Genomic DNA, 16,294 nt, shown 5'->3' on the forward strand with positions numbered 1-16,294 from the left:
CATCTTCTTTATCACTTGAGCTCTCATACTCAATTCTTGCTTTGCCCTTATCTTGGCTAGCTTTGAATGTTATGTCCTTCTCTTTCTTCTTGGTAGAGGATGAGCCATCTTGTGGCGTGATGTGCATGTACATCTCATGAGCATTGATCTTTCCCAAGATTTGTGTCGGTGTAGCGGTGGAAAGATCACCTTAGTGTAGCACGGTCACAATATGCCCATATTTGTCAATGGGGAGGACACTCAAGATCTTTCTCACAACGTCGGATGGTGACATTTGAGTAAGTCCAAGCCCATTGACTTCCTCTACAAGAACATTCAAACATGAATACATCTCATTAGCACATTCTTTGGGATGCATCTCAAATGAATTTAGCTTTTTAATCACAAGATGATAGCGTTCCTCACGCTCACTCTTGGTTCCCTCATGGAGCGCACAAATGTCCGACCATAGTGCATGGGCGTCTTTGTGGTTCCTTACGCGGTTGAACACATCTTTGCAAAGGCCTCTAAAGATGGTGTTTCGAGCCTTTGCATTCTACTTTTCATAATTAACCTCATCGCCTTGTAAGTGTGTAGCATGCCAAGGTTTTGGGAAGCCTTGTGAGGCGGCTCTAAGAATACCAACGTCTAAAGCTTCTAAGTACGCCTCTATGCGGATTTTCCAATATGGAAAGTCATCTTCCTCAAAGATAGGAGGAGGTCTATCCCCGTGAGACATCTTGCTCTAAGCGATTAAGCTTAAAAAATGTGAGCACGAGGCTCTGATACCAATTGAAAGGATCAAGATGCCCAAGAGGGGGTGAATTGGGCTAATTCTAAATTTTCTTGTAATAAATAAATCCTACGGTTAGCCTAATTAACCCCTTATGCCTAGAAAAGTATTTCTATTAATCTAACGCACAACGGACTTGCAACATATGTTCCAAACTTACTCTAGCATGACAATTCTATGAATGTAAAAACAAGTATTGAATTACTCAATGTAAATAGAGAGAGAGGAACGCGGCGATGTTTTACCAAGGTATCGGAGAGTCACCACTCCCCACTAGTCCTCGTTGGAGCACCCGCGCAAGGGTGTAGCTCCCCCTTGATCCGCGCAAGGATCAAGTGCTCTCTACGGGTTGATTATTCGACACTCCGTCGCGGTGAATCACCCAAAACCGCTCACAACTTGAGTTGGGTCACCCACAAGCTCTACCGGGTGATCACCAAACTCTCAATCACCACCAAGCCATCTAGGTGATGGCGATCACCAAGAGTAACAAGCACGAACTCTCACTTGACCACGCGAAGCCTAATGAGAACGGTGGATGCACACTTTGCTACTCTTGATTCACTAATGATGCTACTCTCTTGGATTCTCAAATCTCAATTACCTCACTAGGACCTTGCTCTTCTTGGCACTCACAAACGTGTTTCTCAGTTGTTGGAATGAGCAAAAGTAACTCCACACACGAGTGAAGCTTCTATTTATAAGGCAGCCTGAAAAATGAATCGTTATGTGCCTCTGCGGGGTAACCGGACGCTTCGGTCATGTTGATCGGACGCTCCAGTTAGTTCAACCCACACACCAGTGTTTAAGTATTGACCGGATGCTGGCAGGGTCTGGTCACCACTGACCGGACGTGTCTGGCCGCATTTAACCCTCACTGGAACCTTACTGTACTCGACCGGACGCTGGATCCTCAGGGTCCGGTCAGTATTGACCGGACGAGTCCGGTCGCAGATTCACTCTTCTAGAACCTTACTGGAGTTGACCGGACGCTGCCTCTCAGCGTCCGGTCGTGCCAGACGCAATCTCCTTGATCAAATGAACTGACCGGACCCTGTAGCCAGCGTCCGGTCCGACCGAAGCCAGCGTCCGGTCAGCATTTGACCCTTCATTCACTTCCAACTCTCGATCATATGTGAATGAAGTTTGCTCCAAAGAATCTTAGGCATATGTAGGAGCTACCTAGCGCTAGTTTTAACAAGTGTGCACCACACCTAACTCACTAGACTCACCTAGGTCAAGCTACCCGTCCATACCCCCCTTAATAGTACGGCCAAAGGAAAAACATCAAAGTCCTAAACTACTCTAAGTGTCTCTCCAACTCCAATCGACACTTAGAACTAGTCATTCTTAACCTTGTCGTCCATCCTTTGAAACCGAAACGATTTCCATCGTAGGGGCATGACCACCTTGATTGCCCAATTGATCTCTATTACTATAACCTAACTTAATTGCCTCTGCAAAACACGCGTTGGTCATAGTAATCTTGTATTATCATTAATCACCGAAACCCAACAAGGGGCCTAGATGCTTTCAGTAGTGGCACTAGGCTAAGAAAACAACCGGTATAAATCACAAGCATCAGTGAAAAAATCACAAACGTTAGCAAAAATCAATTTTGTGCTACTAGAAATATGTAATTTTCCTTGAGTGTTATTGGTTAACTGACAAGAAAAATGGTTGTTTACTTGAGTGCTATTTTAAACCGTCAAGAGAAATCACCATTTTAAAATTAATATTTTTATGAATGTTTCAAATGATCTCGGATAGAGAAATGGTCGAAAGTAAAGTTGTAGTACTCAAAGAGATCTAAACCATTATAGTTTAAACTTTTTTCATCTGGATTCATTTAGGATTTTGAATATGCAATACAATAATTACTCTAGTGAATACAAAAGGCATTTACCAGCCACTAAGTCACAAGTGACTTTGAAGTGCAAATAACATGTGAGGCTTTAAATTTTGGTCAGTTGAATCGCTAAGAAATTCACCCTTGGGTTGAACCGCCAAGGAAATTAAATTTCTCTACTATACTTGGTGGCTTTTGCTTGACGGTTGCCCCTCAAGAAATAAACATTTTCTTGGCGGGTTTTATATTTTAGTTGGTGGTTTTTGATCCTCAAGAATTTTTTGTTTTGGTGTGTAGTGTATCCTAGTGTTTGCTCATCCGATACTTAAGCACTCATATCCATGTTTTTTCATAGGGTATATGCCTGACCAGTGAGCTTATCCATCATGCAACAATGACAGCCCTTGGATCCTGATCATACGGTTCGCAGTCATCTTCAACCTCACCTCTGCCAGCCTCTTCTTCCTCCTCGACCTTCTTCCTCCAAGGCCGCGCCTTCCTCCTCGCCACCCCCACTTGTCTCACCGGTGGCCGCGCCCTCCTCCTCCTTGTCCTCGCCCCCGCTGCTGCCCACCGCCTTGCCACGGCGCGCTCGGGTTTCGCCGAAGCTTCGCGGCCGGTGGCGGCCATGGAGCTCCGGTGAAACCCTAGCGCGCCCGCGGCGGCCGCCTTCTTCCCCTGCCTCGTTCTTTCGTGGCAAGCTACGGACAAGCTCCCCCGCCCCCGACTTGGCTCGGCCGCCTCCACCACCGCTAGGGTCCTTAAACCGCACTGCTGTCATCCCCACCGTCTGGCCGGCCTTCGTTCCCCCAAACCCCTTTCTCTTCTAAGCCCGCCAGAGTTGGAGAAGAAGGGGGTAGGGTGGGCGTGGGCGCAGATGGGGGCGTCGCGGTGGGGAAGATGAACAGTGCACTGGGCGTGGGCGGGTCAGGCGCACGGGCACGGGTGACTACTGACGTGAAGGCAAAATATCAGGCGATTGAGGAGTAATTCTGTTTTTCATATAAGGGGGGTAGGAGGATATACAGTGCATAAACGTACTGTGTGGATACATTATCCCGTGTGATCATTATTCGAGATCCGGAGAACGACCGGATATGGATACCACGTCTCGATACACTCCTATCCTGGCCCGCAACCCACAACGTTGATCATCATACCACTACAGAATCGATCTCAACCCTTTTGGCCACAAACTGTCGCGTCGTGTGCCTTAGCAGCACGTAGATATACCGGCACGGCGGCACGTTCGCTTTTGCGCCTCGTTTTCCAGCCACTAGTAGGAGGCCTAGCGGCCGCTGTCCGACACACAAGCGGCCATGCCCGTCGTCACGTTCCGCGCGCGCGGCAGAGACCGCCCGTGACCGCTATGGCCCAACCATATCTGAGAGCGCCCGGGCAGACGCGGCGCGCTCCGCGTCACTCGCTGCCCCGGCCGGAGGTCTCGCCCTTCCAGATATTACGCGAGCCGCCCGGGAGCGCATTGCATGGTGCTGGTGCGCGCCCGGCCCGTGTATATAAAATTGACACCCGAGTGCCCGACGACGACGGCGCAGCGAGTTCCTGGTGCCAATTTCCTCTCGCACACAAGCCCTCCTAGGCTCCTCCTACTATATAAACGACGATCGCGTCGTCGCTGCGTTCTTATCCGGGAGCAGAGCACACACAGCTAGCTTAGCACACGGACACGGTGCTCGCGATCGAGTTGGAGGCAGCTCTCGAGACCTTGAGCCGGTTGTGGTGCTGGTGCGTGCGGGCGGGCGGGCGGATCATCGATGGCTCTGGAAGCGGAGACGGTGCTACGGCCGCTGTTCTTGGCAGCGGACGGCGGCGGCGACGGGGAGGTGACGGGCAGGGAGGCGGCCCCGGTGTTCCTTGCCACGGCGGAGAAGGACCGGCCGGTGGACCCGATGATCTGGGGCGACGAGAAGCGGATGAAGCGGGAGCTCCTGATGTGGGCCAAGGCCGTGGCGTCCATGGCGGCCTGCAGCAACAACACCTCCTCCTCGCCGTCGCGGTCCACGAGACGCAGGGGATGCTATTGTCCGGAGTCTGGTCCGGGTTTTTTATGGTTCATCAGCTTGTAGTTATCGAGCTTTGTAGATTGATCGATCGACGAGCGCCTTCGCTTCATCTGTTTTTGGCTAGCTTATTTTGTGCTAAACTGGTGCATCTAAGCTTAGCTTGCTTTATTTGATTTGGGGAAGGCTGGTCTATTTGTTTTTATGTTTTATATCTAGTGGTAGCTTAGTCGATGATCCGTGCTTTTATGTGTGTATTTTCCTATAAGTTTATTTTTCTATTTTCCTGTGTGTGTGTGTATATATATATATATATAAGATCAAGAGCAACCTTGATTGACCTATAGGAGGAGCGCTACTTTTGTTTTGAGGTTTGTGAGCTATTGTGAACCATGAACACACGGATGATGAGGCCACTAGTTTGAAATAGTATCTTTTGGTGAAAGCTTACTCTCTGTTAAAAAACCTAACCTTTGATTTCTATTGTGACATATTGTAGTATGTGATCAGCGGTGGAACCGGTGTTTTTTATTAAGGGAGGTCAAATATGATCGTATTTTTAGTGTGATAAAATATATATAATTATGTGTTTCAACAACTTTTTTAAAAAATACACTATTTATAATCAAAATCATGCTATTTTAATAAAATGGGTGAAAATTGATATTTTTTTGTACTGTAAATTCAAATATTTGTATAGGTATTACACAAAATCTACCATGCGCGGGGGGCACAACCCCTACTAGACCCCTGGGGGCACGACCCCTACTAGACCCCTGGTTCCGTCACTGTATGTGCTTAAAATGACGCGACTACGGCACTGGACTTCAAATGATTTGGATATAAGCCTCTTCGAGTTTCACCTTAAAACCTACTCACTACGACAGACGCGTGCTTTGCCAAGTACAATTGCACTTGACAAAGAAGGCTTTGCACTCGGCAAAGCCTTTGCCGAGTGCTGCACTTGGTAAAGAGCTGTCGGCATATCCCCTCACGGCAAAGGATTTCCCGAGTGCCACGACGGCACTCAGCAAAGAAAAGCCGCCGTGATGGCCAGGTCACAGTGACGGCTCCTTTGTCGAGTGCCACTTGTCGGCACTCGGCAAAGAAATGTGTTTTTTATTTTTTTTTTAAAAAAAATGCTTTGCCGAGTGCCTACATCTAACACTCGGCAAAGCTTGTTTTTTTTTGGATTTTCTTTGCCGAGTGCTGTAGGTAGGCACTCGGCAAAGCAGTTTGTTTTTTTTTTAAATTTTCTTTGTCGAGTGCCTTGACCATGGCACTCGGCAAAGTTGGGAAGCTTAGTGTCCCAGATTTCCAGCTTTGCCGAGTGTCATGGTCATGACACTCAGCAAAGAAGTGAAAAAATTCAATTTTTTTTAGTTTTTAGTCTTCCATCGTTGCAAACAAGATATACATCATATATATATATAACACAACTATATATCACACAAATATATATATATAATACAAATGTATATCCCAATCCACCACAAACACAAACATAGCATACAAGTATCACAATCTCGACTCCCAAGTCCAAAGTCCAAACACACAAGCATAGTTCACAAAGTTCGCAAGTGCATTATATCACAACGGCTGCCATTTGAAGCTCACGACGACGGTCCGGGTTGGGATGGCCCAAAGTGCGATCCCGGCGACCCTCCGAGGTGGTTCGACGCGCCCCCGATTGATGCTGCATAAAATAGAAGAGATTGCACGTGAGCGACAAGAGAAGAGATAAATATGAAAGATAAATATCCGCCACTACAACCACCACCACCACATCACCGCCATCACCAACACTTCACCACCACCACCACCACCACACCACCACCACCACCACACACCACCACCACCACCATGACCACCACAACACCGTGACCACCAACACCACACCACCACCACCACCATGACCACCACACCACCATGACCACCACACCACCACCACCACCACCACTAGGTTTCTCTAAGTTTCAGCATAGAAAGTAAAACTATGTACTTATACTCACCGGGGTAGAATCAGGACGTTGTGGAGGTGGATCTGGAGCAAGCAGCGTCTGTGGGATCGCCCAACCTTGTTGCTGGCCAATTTGCTGCATGAACTTGATCATCTCGGCCATCTACCGCTGATCTTGCTCCCGCTGGGCCTCCAAAGCCTGTAGCCTTTGCCGCTCGACCTCCCGCTCGGCCTGCAGTTCCTGCACCTGGGCCTGCAGCATTTGACCCTAATGTTTCAATAATGCATAGGTAAGGTATGTAAAAGTCAAAGAACGACGGATGAAATAGGAATGCTTACCTGGAGTGCCGACACCGTGGTCGACCGTTGGCGTATGGGCACGCTTGAGCTCGTGCTCGATGCTCGGAGCTAGGTGGAGAGGAGGAGTAGAGGCCGTGTCGAGGACGCCGTCGCCAATCCAGAACCGCCCATGCTTCTTGCCTTGCCCCACCCTCATCACGAGCTGAGGATCAAGGCGCTCCTCGGTTCTCGGATCGTAGCCCGGCCCATGGACTGACCTTGCCGCCTCCGTGTACGAAGAGAGGCGGGTGTGGACGCTGGAGTTGGTGTACGCCTCAACCGGGGCATCTGGGTCGTACTCGATGTCGGCCGTCGCCTTGCCCATGTGAGCCAGAGCATATGCCTTGAGTTGACCAACTGGCTGGCCACCGTGTGCATCCGACTACGAGAAAGACAACAACATGTGGTTAGAAATGATGCAGAATTGAGCGCGGCTAGATTAGAGCAATGGCGGAGACTTACATATGCCTTTGCATATTTGCTGAGGCTGCGGCTGCCCTGATGGTGAGGTACACCTGGCATCTGCAAACGCCTATCGTGGGCCTCCTCGTGCTTCTTCTGCCAGTCCCCGTCCAACCAGGTGTCCACAATATATTCCCAGCAATCGGGGTGGGTGGCGCACCAGCTTGGAATCGCCTACAGGACATCAAGTAGACGACATATCAGAAGATCAAATTAGGCATACTTAATCTCAAAAGAAATGAATATTCATGTTTTGTATTTACCTGTATGTACTGCTCCCTTGTCAGCGTCATCCGTCTTGCCTCCTCTTTGTTGACACGCCTGAGTAGGAACTTGGCGTTGTAGTCTATGTGGGCCTGGATGCGGGACTCGTAGTGCAAGTCCGTGACACGCCTTTTACAGGAAGCGTAAGCCACCTGATACGCACTTTCCTCCTGTCCCTCCTGGATTCTGAAGAAGTCCTGCATAAAGACACGAGGTATCCATTATTTTATTTCAAGAATGTCCAATGAATGCGAGGAATTGAGGAATGTAGTGCAAGAAAGACTTACCCACAACTCCCTAATCACCCGATCTGCCTTGTTTCTACAGCGGATGCCATTATGATATGGAGCATCCTGCACGAGGGCATAGTGGTCGAACGTCCAGGCCGGCTCCCAATCCTGATCTCCTTTCCTAACCAGGCCAGGGAAGTGTTCCTTGCACAGAAGTCCCAGGATGCCATTCACATTGCGTGCCGGGGCCTGCCTGGTCCACAAGCACCCAGTTCCTACACAAGTGGTCCACAATAGTTATTAGTTGTTATTATGATTTTTCAACATATCAAATGAAGAACATATGAAGTTACTTACTTATCGCCCTCGGGTGCAATTAGTGGGCGCCTCTCAACAGGTATCGGTCGCTTCAGGAGCTTTGCGGGACCTCGCTGGTAGGGCTTCGACGTACCAGAGGAAGTGGAACCCCCTACCGTCGCCGCCTCCTCATCCTCCGTCGCTAGAACCGCCTCCTCGTCCTCCATCCATGGACCCCCAGTCCCCGTCCACCAGTGTGCTGAAGGTCGTCGTCGTGCAGCAGGGTCGCGTGAGGAGCTATGCCCGTGGTCAGTCAACGGCTCCTGCCTGGGCCTGCCTCTCGGCCTCCTCGGCCTCTCTGATGCCTCGCCTCCTCAGCCGCCGCCATGTCCCTCCGGTTGGCGTAAACCGAGGGGCAGCTCCTCCTAGTGGGCCCCATCACCTGCAATTAAAAAGAGTAAACCAGTAAGTATAGATAAACGAGACGTACTTAGTAAGAGATGCAAAATAAAGAAAATGTAATTACAAAATAACATAGTATTACATGTATTTCTAATATTCTTCATGATTGGGATTATCTGGACGATAGGTATCAGTCATCACTATCAAGATTGTCCAAATCCTCAACAGCCTCATCCTCATCGTTGTCATTGCCTAGTCGTAGTCCGTCAAGCATTTCCAAGTCCTTCGGATCATGCACCTCATTTGCAGCGTCCTCGTCAACAACCCATTCCTCGTCTGCTTCCATTTCGATCTCTCCGGTTAAGTCTATCTCAAGCATCCCTGGTAGCCCCTCTTCTTGTTGATAGAACTCTCCGTCATGCGTGTTTGGGTTCAAGTTGTAATCATCAGGGTTTGGGCGAGGTAATCTACCATGTGGTGATACCTTGTGCACAATATACCAACCCTGAAGACGTGGGTCGGTTTTGCAAGCATATGGACAATAATAAACTTGTGTGGCTTGTTGAGCCACAATATAGACATCTTCTCCTGGATAGAAGAAATCCTGTCGAGTTTCGACTATCCCAAGTTGATGGGACTTTCTCGATACTGCAGGATCAAACCACTGGCATTTGAATATGACAGGATTAAGTGCTTTGGAACCACGGTAGTCGAGCTCGTATATTTCTTCAACTGTCCCATAATACTCCTCCTGATCAGTGCCCGGCGTAAATACTCCGGTATTCGTGGTCCTTGGATTGGGACGACTCTGCTCGTACCTTGTTGTGTGGAAGCGATATCCATTCACGTCATAAGCGTTAAATGACAAGACCTTATAGTCAAAGCCATTGGCCACCTGTCATAATTCAGCACTTATAGACACATCCCTTTGGCACTGCAAGTTCAAGCAGGAGAGAAATGAAATCAGGCAACTTGGAACGTCAAACTTAGTAAGAGCTAAGTTGGCTGGTACCTTTTTTTGGAACCATGTAATGAAATCAGGCGAACCATGTTGAAGAAGGGTCTCTCGTTCATGGTCAGAAGGTGGCCTTGAATGATGCCAGGATTCATCAAAAAATTCTCTGCACCGACAAGGAACAATGTTGTTGGATGTACAAAAGTTACGGAGTATGTAACAAGTTCATTGAGAACTTACCCCAGATACAGTTTCCACTTCGTCAAGGTTGGTCAACACGTAGAGCATGATCTTGCGCCACTCTTCATAGCTCAAGGTCTTTGTGGTCGCTCCACTTGCTCTCCCACGTGGCCCTTTGAAAAGGCTAAGGGTCGATTCATTTTCGTCCTCGTTGTACCGAGCGGGTGGATTATGCACGCTAGGAAGGTTCTCATTATAGTATGTTGTTGTGAAGTTTGACACCTCCTCATGAATGAATGCCTCAGTAATGGAAGCCTCAATCCTGCCTTTGTTTCCACATTTCTTACGAATAGTCTTTAGACATCTCTCGATTGGATAGCACCAACGGTTCTGCATGGGCCCCCCATTCATGCCTCGGACGGGAGGTGCAAAATCAAATGCTGCATCGACAAGAAAAAAGCCAGGTGGAAAGATCTTCTCCAACTTACAGAGCAACAGAGGTGCCGCTTTTTCCAACTCCTCAACCACTTTCATAGATACCTCCTTGGCACAAAGCTGGCGGAAGAAAAAGCTCAACTCTACCAGCACCTTCCAGACATTCTCAGGGATGTAGCCTCGAACCATCGACGGAAGAAGCCGCTCAATCCATATGTGGTAGTCATGACTCTTCATCCCTAAGACTCGGCCAGTCTCTAGGTTCGCTCCCCTCCTCAGATTCGCTGCATACCCATCTGGGAACTTTAACGTCTGCATCCATTGTATCACTTCCGTCCTGTGCTTCTTTTCTAAGACGTAATCGGCCTTAGGCCTTTTCCATGGCTTGCCAGTCTCTTGGAGGCAGCATCTCTAGCTTTGGTCTATCGCATAGCGTTGCCAGGTCCACTCTGGCCTTAGGGTTGTCCTTTGTCTTGTCAGGAATGTCCATGAGTGTTGCCCAAAGTGCTTCGGCGACATTCTTCTCAGTGTGCATTACATCTATATTATGTGGAAGGAGAAGGTCATCAAAATAGGGAAGCCTCTCCAAGCCCGACTTATGAGTCCACATATGTTCGACACCATATCCCACAAAGCAATCTTTCTTTGGATTATCTTTCTTTCGACTATCTTTCTATGGATTGACCACGAGAGCATCTATCTGAGCATGAACCTGGGCACCAGTCATCTTCTGAGGTTCAGGGTCGGTCACCTTGACACCTTTCGTGAAGTTCTTGGTGTCTTGTCTGAATGCATGGTTAAGAGGGAGGAACTGTCGATGCTTGTCGAACGACGAAAACTTGCCACCCTTCTTCAACCAAATGAACTCTAGAGTTGTCTTGCATACCGGGCATGGGAACTTCCTGTGGACACACCAGGCGCTGAATATCCCATATGCCAGGAAGTCATGCATGGAGTACTGGTACCAAACATACATTTTGAAGTTTTTCTTTGTAGCTCGGTCGTAAGTCCATACCCCTTCATTCCAAGCACTGATCAATTCATCATAAACAGGCTCCATGTACACACCCATTTTGTTTCCCGGGTGTCCAGGAATTATCAACGTCAAGAATATGTTTTGCCGTTGAAGGAGGACCCCGGGGGGGAGATTGAGGGGGATAGCGAACACGGGCCAACAAGTGTATGGGGCCGACATCATTCCATAAGGATTGAACCCATCCGTTGCCAGCGCAACACGTACATTACGGGCCTCAAGATCTTTGTCACGATGCTTGCGATTAAAGTTTTTCCATGCTTCACCATCAGCTGGATGTACCATCTTGTCAGGATTGTATCGAATGCCATTCTTGTGCCATGTCATCTGTTTCGTGGACTCCTCGGTCATGAATAGCCGTTGGAGCCTCGGTATGATCGGAAGGTGCCGTAGGACTTTCATGGGGATCTCAAGCTGCTCCTTCTGGCCATCACCTTTGTCTACCTCCACATACCTAGAGGATTTACACTTTGGACAGTACTTTGCATCCTTGTGATCTTTCCTAAATAGGACAGCACCCCTTCGGACAACAATGTATCTGCTCATACGGCATCTTAAGTGCACGAAGGAGTCTCTGTGACTCGTAGAAGCTGCTCGGCAGAATATGACCCTCCGGAAGCAGCCCACCAATAACTGCCAACATACCATCGAAGCAGGCTCGACTCATGTTGTACTGGGACTTCAACCCCATTAGGCGTCCAATGGCATCCAGTTGACAAACCGTTGCCTTCTCATGTAGGAGCTTCTGTGCCGAAGACAACATTTGGTAGAACGCCTTTCCAGGTTGGCTCTGGCTCCTCCTCCTCATCCTCCTTCTCCTCCTCCTCCTCCGTAGGTCTTTCAGCGAACGTTGCTTCGTGAAAGTCACCTAACCATCCTGCTACCCCGCCATCAGCATCAAACGCCTCCAAGCGTGGTCTCACCACCTCCTCTCTAGTACGATGGGCTTCACCATGGAACACCCACCGGGTATAGTTTGGCGTAAATCCATACTTGCAAAGATGTTCCCCCATGATCTTCCTTGTTTTTCTTTTCCTGTTTCCGCATTCGCTACAGGGACAGAATGTGTCTCTCGCTCCATTAGCTGCCTTGCCAAATGCTTGGTTCAAGAAACCCTCGGTCTTGTCCATCCATTCAGGGGTGATTTCAGCCTGACTTGGGCGGCCCGTGTACATCCACTCACGGTTATCCATCCTCTAGCATATACATGAGCGAGTAATATAACCACCAATTGCATCTGAACGGCGTGCCTACTGTCTAATGGGTGAGGATAGGTCCTAATCCCACCCGCGGATGCGTAGATGAGGTTAGTTTACATGCTCTACTCTGATCCAAAATAGAATTTCGGTAGCACCTCCCCATTGTTCTCCCGATACACGTCCTAGAAGGGAGAGTGTGTATCTAGAGAACAATAGGGAGGTGGTGCCGAAACTCTGTCTCGGATCGAAGTAGAACATGAAAACTACCCCATCTACGCATCCGTGGGCTGTCCAAAAAAGTGGACAATCTAAAACAGATACGGTCTTAGATATGCGAAGATCTGCATACCTCCAACCGTATCTGTTTCGAACGGAAGATGCCTAACTAGGTTACACCGATCTACGACAACGATAAGGAAGAGAGGTTATTTATACCTAGGGTGGCGGTGGAGTCAGGCTAGCGGGGCAGTGGCGAGGCGACGCTGTGCAGGCAGGACCGTAGCATCGACGAAGACGATCGGGGTCGCCTACGTACTCCGGGTCCCCTCCGACGGGTCCTGCTCTGCAAAAGAAGAATTGTAATACTATAAGTTAAAAATTTCAGCAAAACCTCCCCTATATGGGGAGGTTTCCAAAACCTACAAGAAAAAAGCCAGCACGATGGTCGACAGCATATATACGGCACGAAGGCCCATACATCCACGTACGGCACGAAGGCCCACACATCCACATACGGCATGAAGGCCGTCAATGACATACAAGGCACGAAGGCTGACAACCGGGGGGGGCTTTATACCTTGGGTGGCGGTGGAGTCGGGCGACGCGGTGCCGGGGTCACCTTCGTCTCCAGCGAGGGGCGGGGACGACGACGGGGACGAACGACGAGGGGCGTGGCCGACGGCCGAGGCTCCTCCTCCTCCCTTCTCCTTCCTCCTTCTCCCTTCTCCTCTCCTCCACCTCCCTTCTCTCCTCTACTCCCCTGCTCCTCCTCTCCTCCACTCCGGTGGGTCAGGGGCGGGGGCAGCCAGGCAGGGCACCACCGGTGGCGGAGCGGGGTCGGGGCGGGGCCGGCTGCGGCGACGGAGCGGCGCTGGGTCGGGGTCGGGGCGGGGCCATGTCCGGCGGCGGAGCGGGGCCGGGCGCGCGCGGCAGTGAGAGGGAGAGAGAGAGTGGGAGCGGGCCGGCCGGCCCGCTAGGGTTAAGTGGGGCGGCTCTTTGCCGAGTGCCGAGATGCGGGCACTCGGCAAAGAAATTCAGGGTTCTTTTAATCAAAAAAAATAAAAAAATATATTGAATAGTCTTTGCCGAGTGCTGCAAGCCTGGCACTCGGCAAAGAGGTTCTTTTGCCGAGTGCCAATTCCGACACTCGGCAAAGTATTTTTATTTTTTTTATTTTTGTTTTTAATTTTTTCTGTGGCATTTATACAGTACATTGAAGCACATGTTCTAATTTGGAACTTTTCTATGACTTTTTGGTATATTTTTTTAATTTTTTTTGTTTACTTGAATTTTTCTCGAAAAAGTAAATTTGAACTGCAGGTGCATGAAATATTAGAATTTAGCGATTCAAAAAATGGTATTCATATTTTTGAGTGTATTTTGAGGCCGTGTGCAGGGATATTCGTAAAATTTCAAACATCTGTTTCACGAAACATGACCACCAACTTGTTGAAAAAGTGTTTTTTAATTATATAAAATGCAAACAAAGTCCGAAAATCACGAAACTTGTCGGGGTGTCGTGTCATCGCATGTAGAGGCTGTGGTAAAAAATTTAGAAGTTTCCGAGCAAGTTGTGACGTACGATGTCTAAAACCCAGACATCTCCACATGTGATCACATGTGATCGCATGTGGACATGTCTAGGTTTTAGGCATCGTACGTCGTGATCACATGTGGAGATGTCTGGGTTTTTGGCATTGTACGTCACAACTTGCTCGGAAACTTCTAAATTTTTTACCACAGCCTCTACATGCGATGACACGACACCTCGACAAGTTTCGTGATTTTCGGACTTCATTTGTATTTTATATAATTAAAAAACACTTTTTTAACAAGTTGGTGGTCATGTTTCGTGAAACAGATGTTCGAAATTTCACGAATGTCCCTGCACACGGCCTCAAAATACACTCAAAAACATGAATACCATTTTTTGAATCGCTAAATTCTAATATTTCATGCACCTACAATTCAAATTTACTTTTTCGAGAAAAATTCAAGTAAACATAAAAAATTAAAAAAATATACCAAAAAGTCATAAAAAAGTTCCAAATTGGAACATGTGCTTCAAGGTACTGTATAAATGCCACAGAAAAATTTTGAAAAAAAAATAAAAATACTTTACCGAGTGTTGGAATTGGCACTCGGCAAAGGAACCTCTTTGCCGAGTGCCAGACTTGCAGCACTCGACAAAGACAACACGTTTGCCGAGTGCTAACGGCCAGCACTCGGCAAAGGATGACAGAGGGGCCACCGACGTCGGCTGAGATATTTTGCCGAGGGTTATTCTTTGCCGAGTGTCAGACACTCGGCAAATAGGACGTTTGCCGAGTGTCCCTCTTTGCCGAGTGTTTGACACTCGGCAAAGACGGCCTTTGCCGAGGGCCGGCTTTGCCGAGTGCGGCACTCGGTAAACTGCCTCTTTGCCGAGTGCCCGTGTTTCAACACTCGGCAAAGCGCTGAGCACTCGACAAAGAGCGTGTCTCCCGTAGTGACTCCCTGTCCTAAAAACATGCTAAAAAACCACGTATGATGCTTGGCTATACGCCTATACTGCAATTAGATTGTGATGTAGCAGCACCAAATTTAATCATTTGTGTGCCATTGTGGCTAATACGTAGTGCAAAACAATAGTGCTTATACATGTACAGGCTGAAATGGAAGTTATTTGCAATGTTCTACAGCTTGAGGCTAATATGAAGGTGGCAACTTAAAGGAGCCCAAACTCCTGTTCTCTTCTCTGGTATGGCTTGTTCTTGTTCTTGAAGTTGGAAGAGAGATAGGGTTTGAGAAAAAATAGATGATGTTTTGATCTGCCAAATCCGCCAATATACGAGTGAAATTGCGGAGATTTGGAGCCTCCCAAATCTTATTGGCTATCTTATAACCTTCATCTTCATAGTGGATTGCTTGCTCAACACCACTCGTGGTTTTTATCTGCAATCGTTTTCCACGTAAATCTTCGTGTCACCACTTGATTCGGTATTTCCCATGCCACAAGTGTTGGTTTCTAACTATCGTGCTTACTATTCATTCAATTTGTTCAAATTCATGATGTATGGTTGAGTAAATATATGAGGCATGCATTTTTTATATGTTGATGATGAGAATTGATGTGTTAGCATCCTTGGTTAGCATGGGCAGAGATATTTCTAATTTGAGGGGGTGCGTTTGCCTTTTGGGTGCGTAGATTTTTATTGTGAGAGTACGAATATGTTGAAAATTAGTCATAGTCATTATTGGGTGCCTGCATAATTTTTAGCAGCTAACTATTAGTTGTAAGGATCAAAAAAGACTCTAAAGGTGGTGCTGGCTCAACAACATGCCAAGAAGAATAAAACAAAATTGTGCGAAATGCTTGCCGCACTTTGGAGATCACCACAGTGGAGATATTTGCTAGAGAAGAGTGGAGGTTTCCACATTGGTTATATTAAAAGGTGTTGGGTCTCATTTTGCTCTTTTGTTCGTTGAACAATGAGCTTCCTTTGCTGCGAGGACAACTATTGTAATTTGGAACAGCTAAGCATCACACTGATGTGGAGGATAGGATACTTGTATTCCATTATTAAAAAAAACATGCCAGGGAAACAATGACGAGAGTACTAATGAAAAAAGGAATAGGGTGGTGGCTATGTGGCCACCTTAGCATGGAGCGGGCAGACTTGGTGGTAGGGATGATG

General features: G+C 48.0%; 1 protein-coding gene across 1 annotated transcript; it reads right to left on the reverse strand.

The window, feature by feature from the left end:
- Positions 1-6,765: 6,765 nt before the first annotated feature.
- LOC136525839 (uncharacterized) lies at positions 6,766-7,962 on the reverse strand. Its single transcript, XM_066518691.1, has 4 exons — positions 7,667-7,962; positions 7,404-7,577; positions 6,967-7,323; positions 6,766-6,870 (listed from the first exon to the last, which is right to left on the reverse strand). Exons 1-4 carry the CDS (start codon positions 7,868-7,870, stop codon positions 6,766-6,768), a joined length of 840 nt encoding a protein of 279 aa, XP_066374788.1. The 5' UTR covers positions 7,871-7,962.
- Between the last annotated feature and the right edge of the window lie 8,332 nt (positions 7,963-16,294).

This window comes from Miscanthus floridulus, chromosome 19 (genome assembly GCF_019320115.1).
Source record: "Miscanthus floridulus cultivar M001 chromosome 19, ASM1932011v1, whole genome shotgun sequence".
In the NCBI taxonomy this organism is placed as follows: domain Eukaryota; kingdom Viridiplantae; phylum Streptophyta; class Magnoliopsida; order Poales; family Poaceae; genus Miscanthus; species Miscanthus floridulus.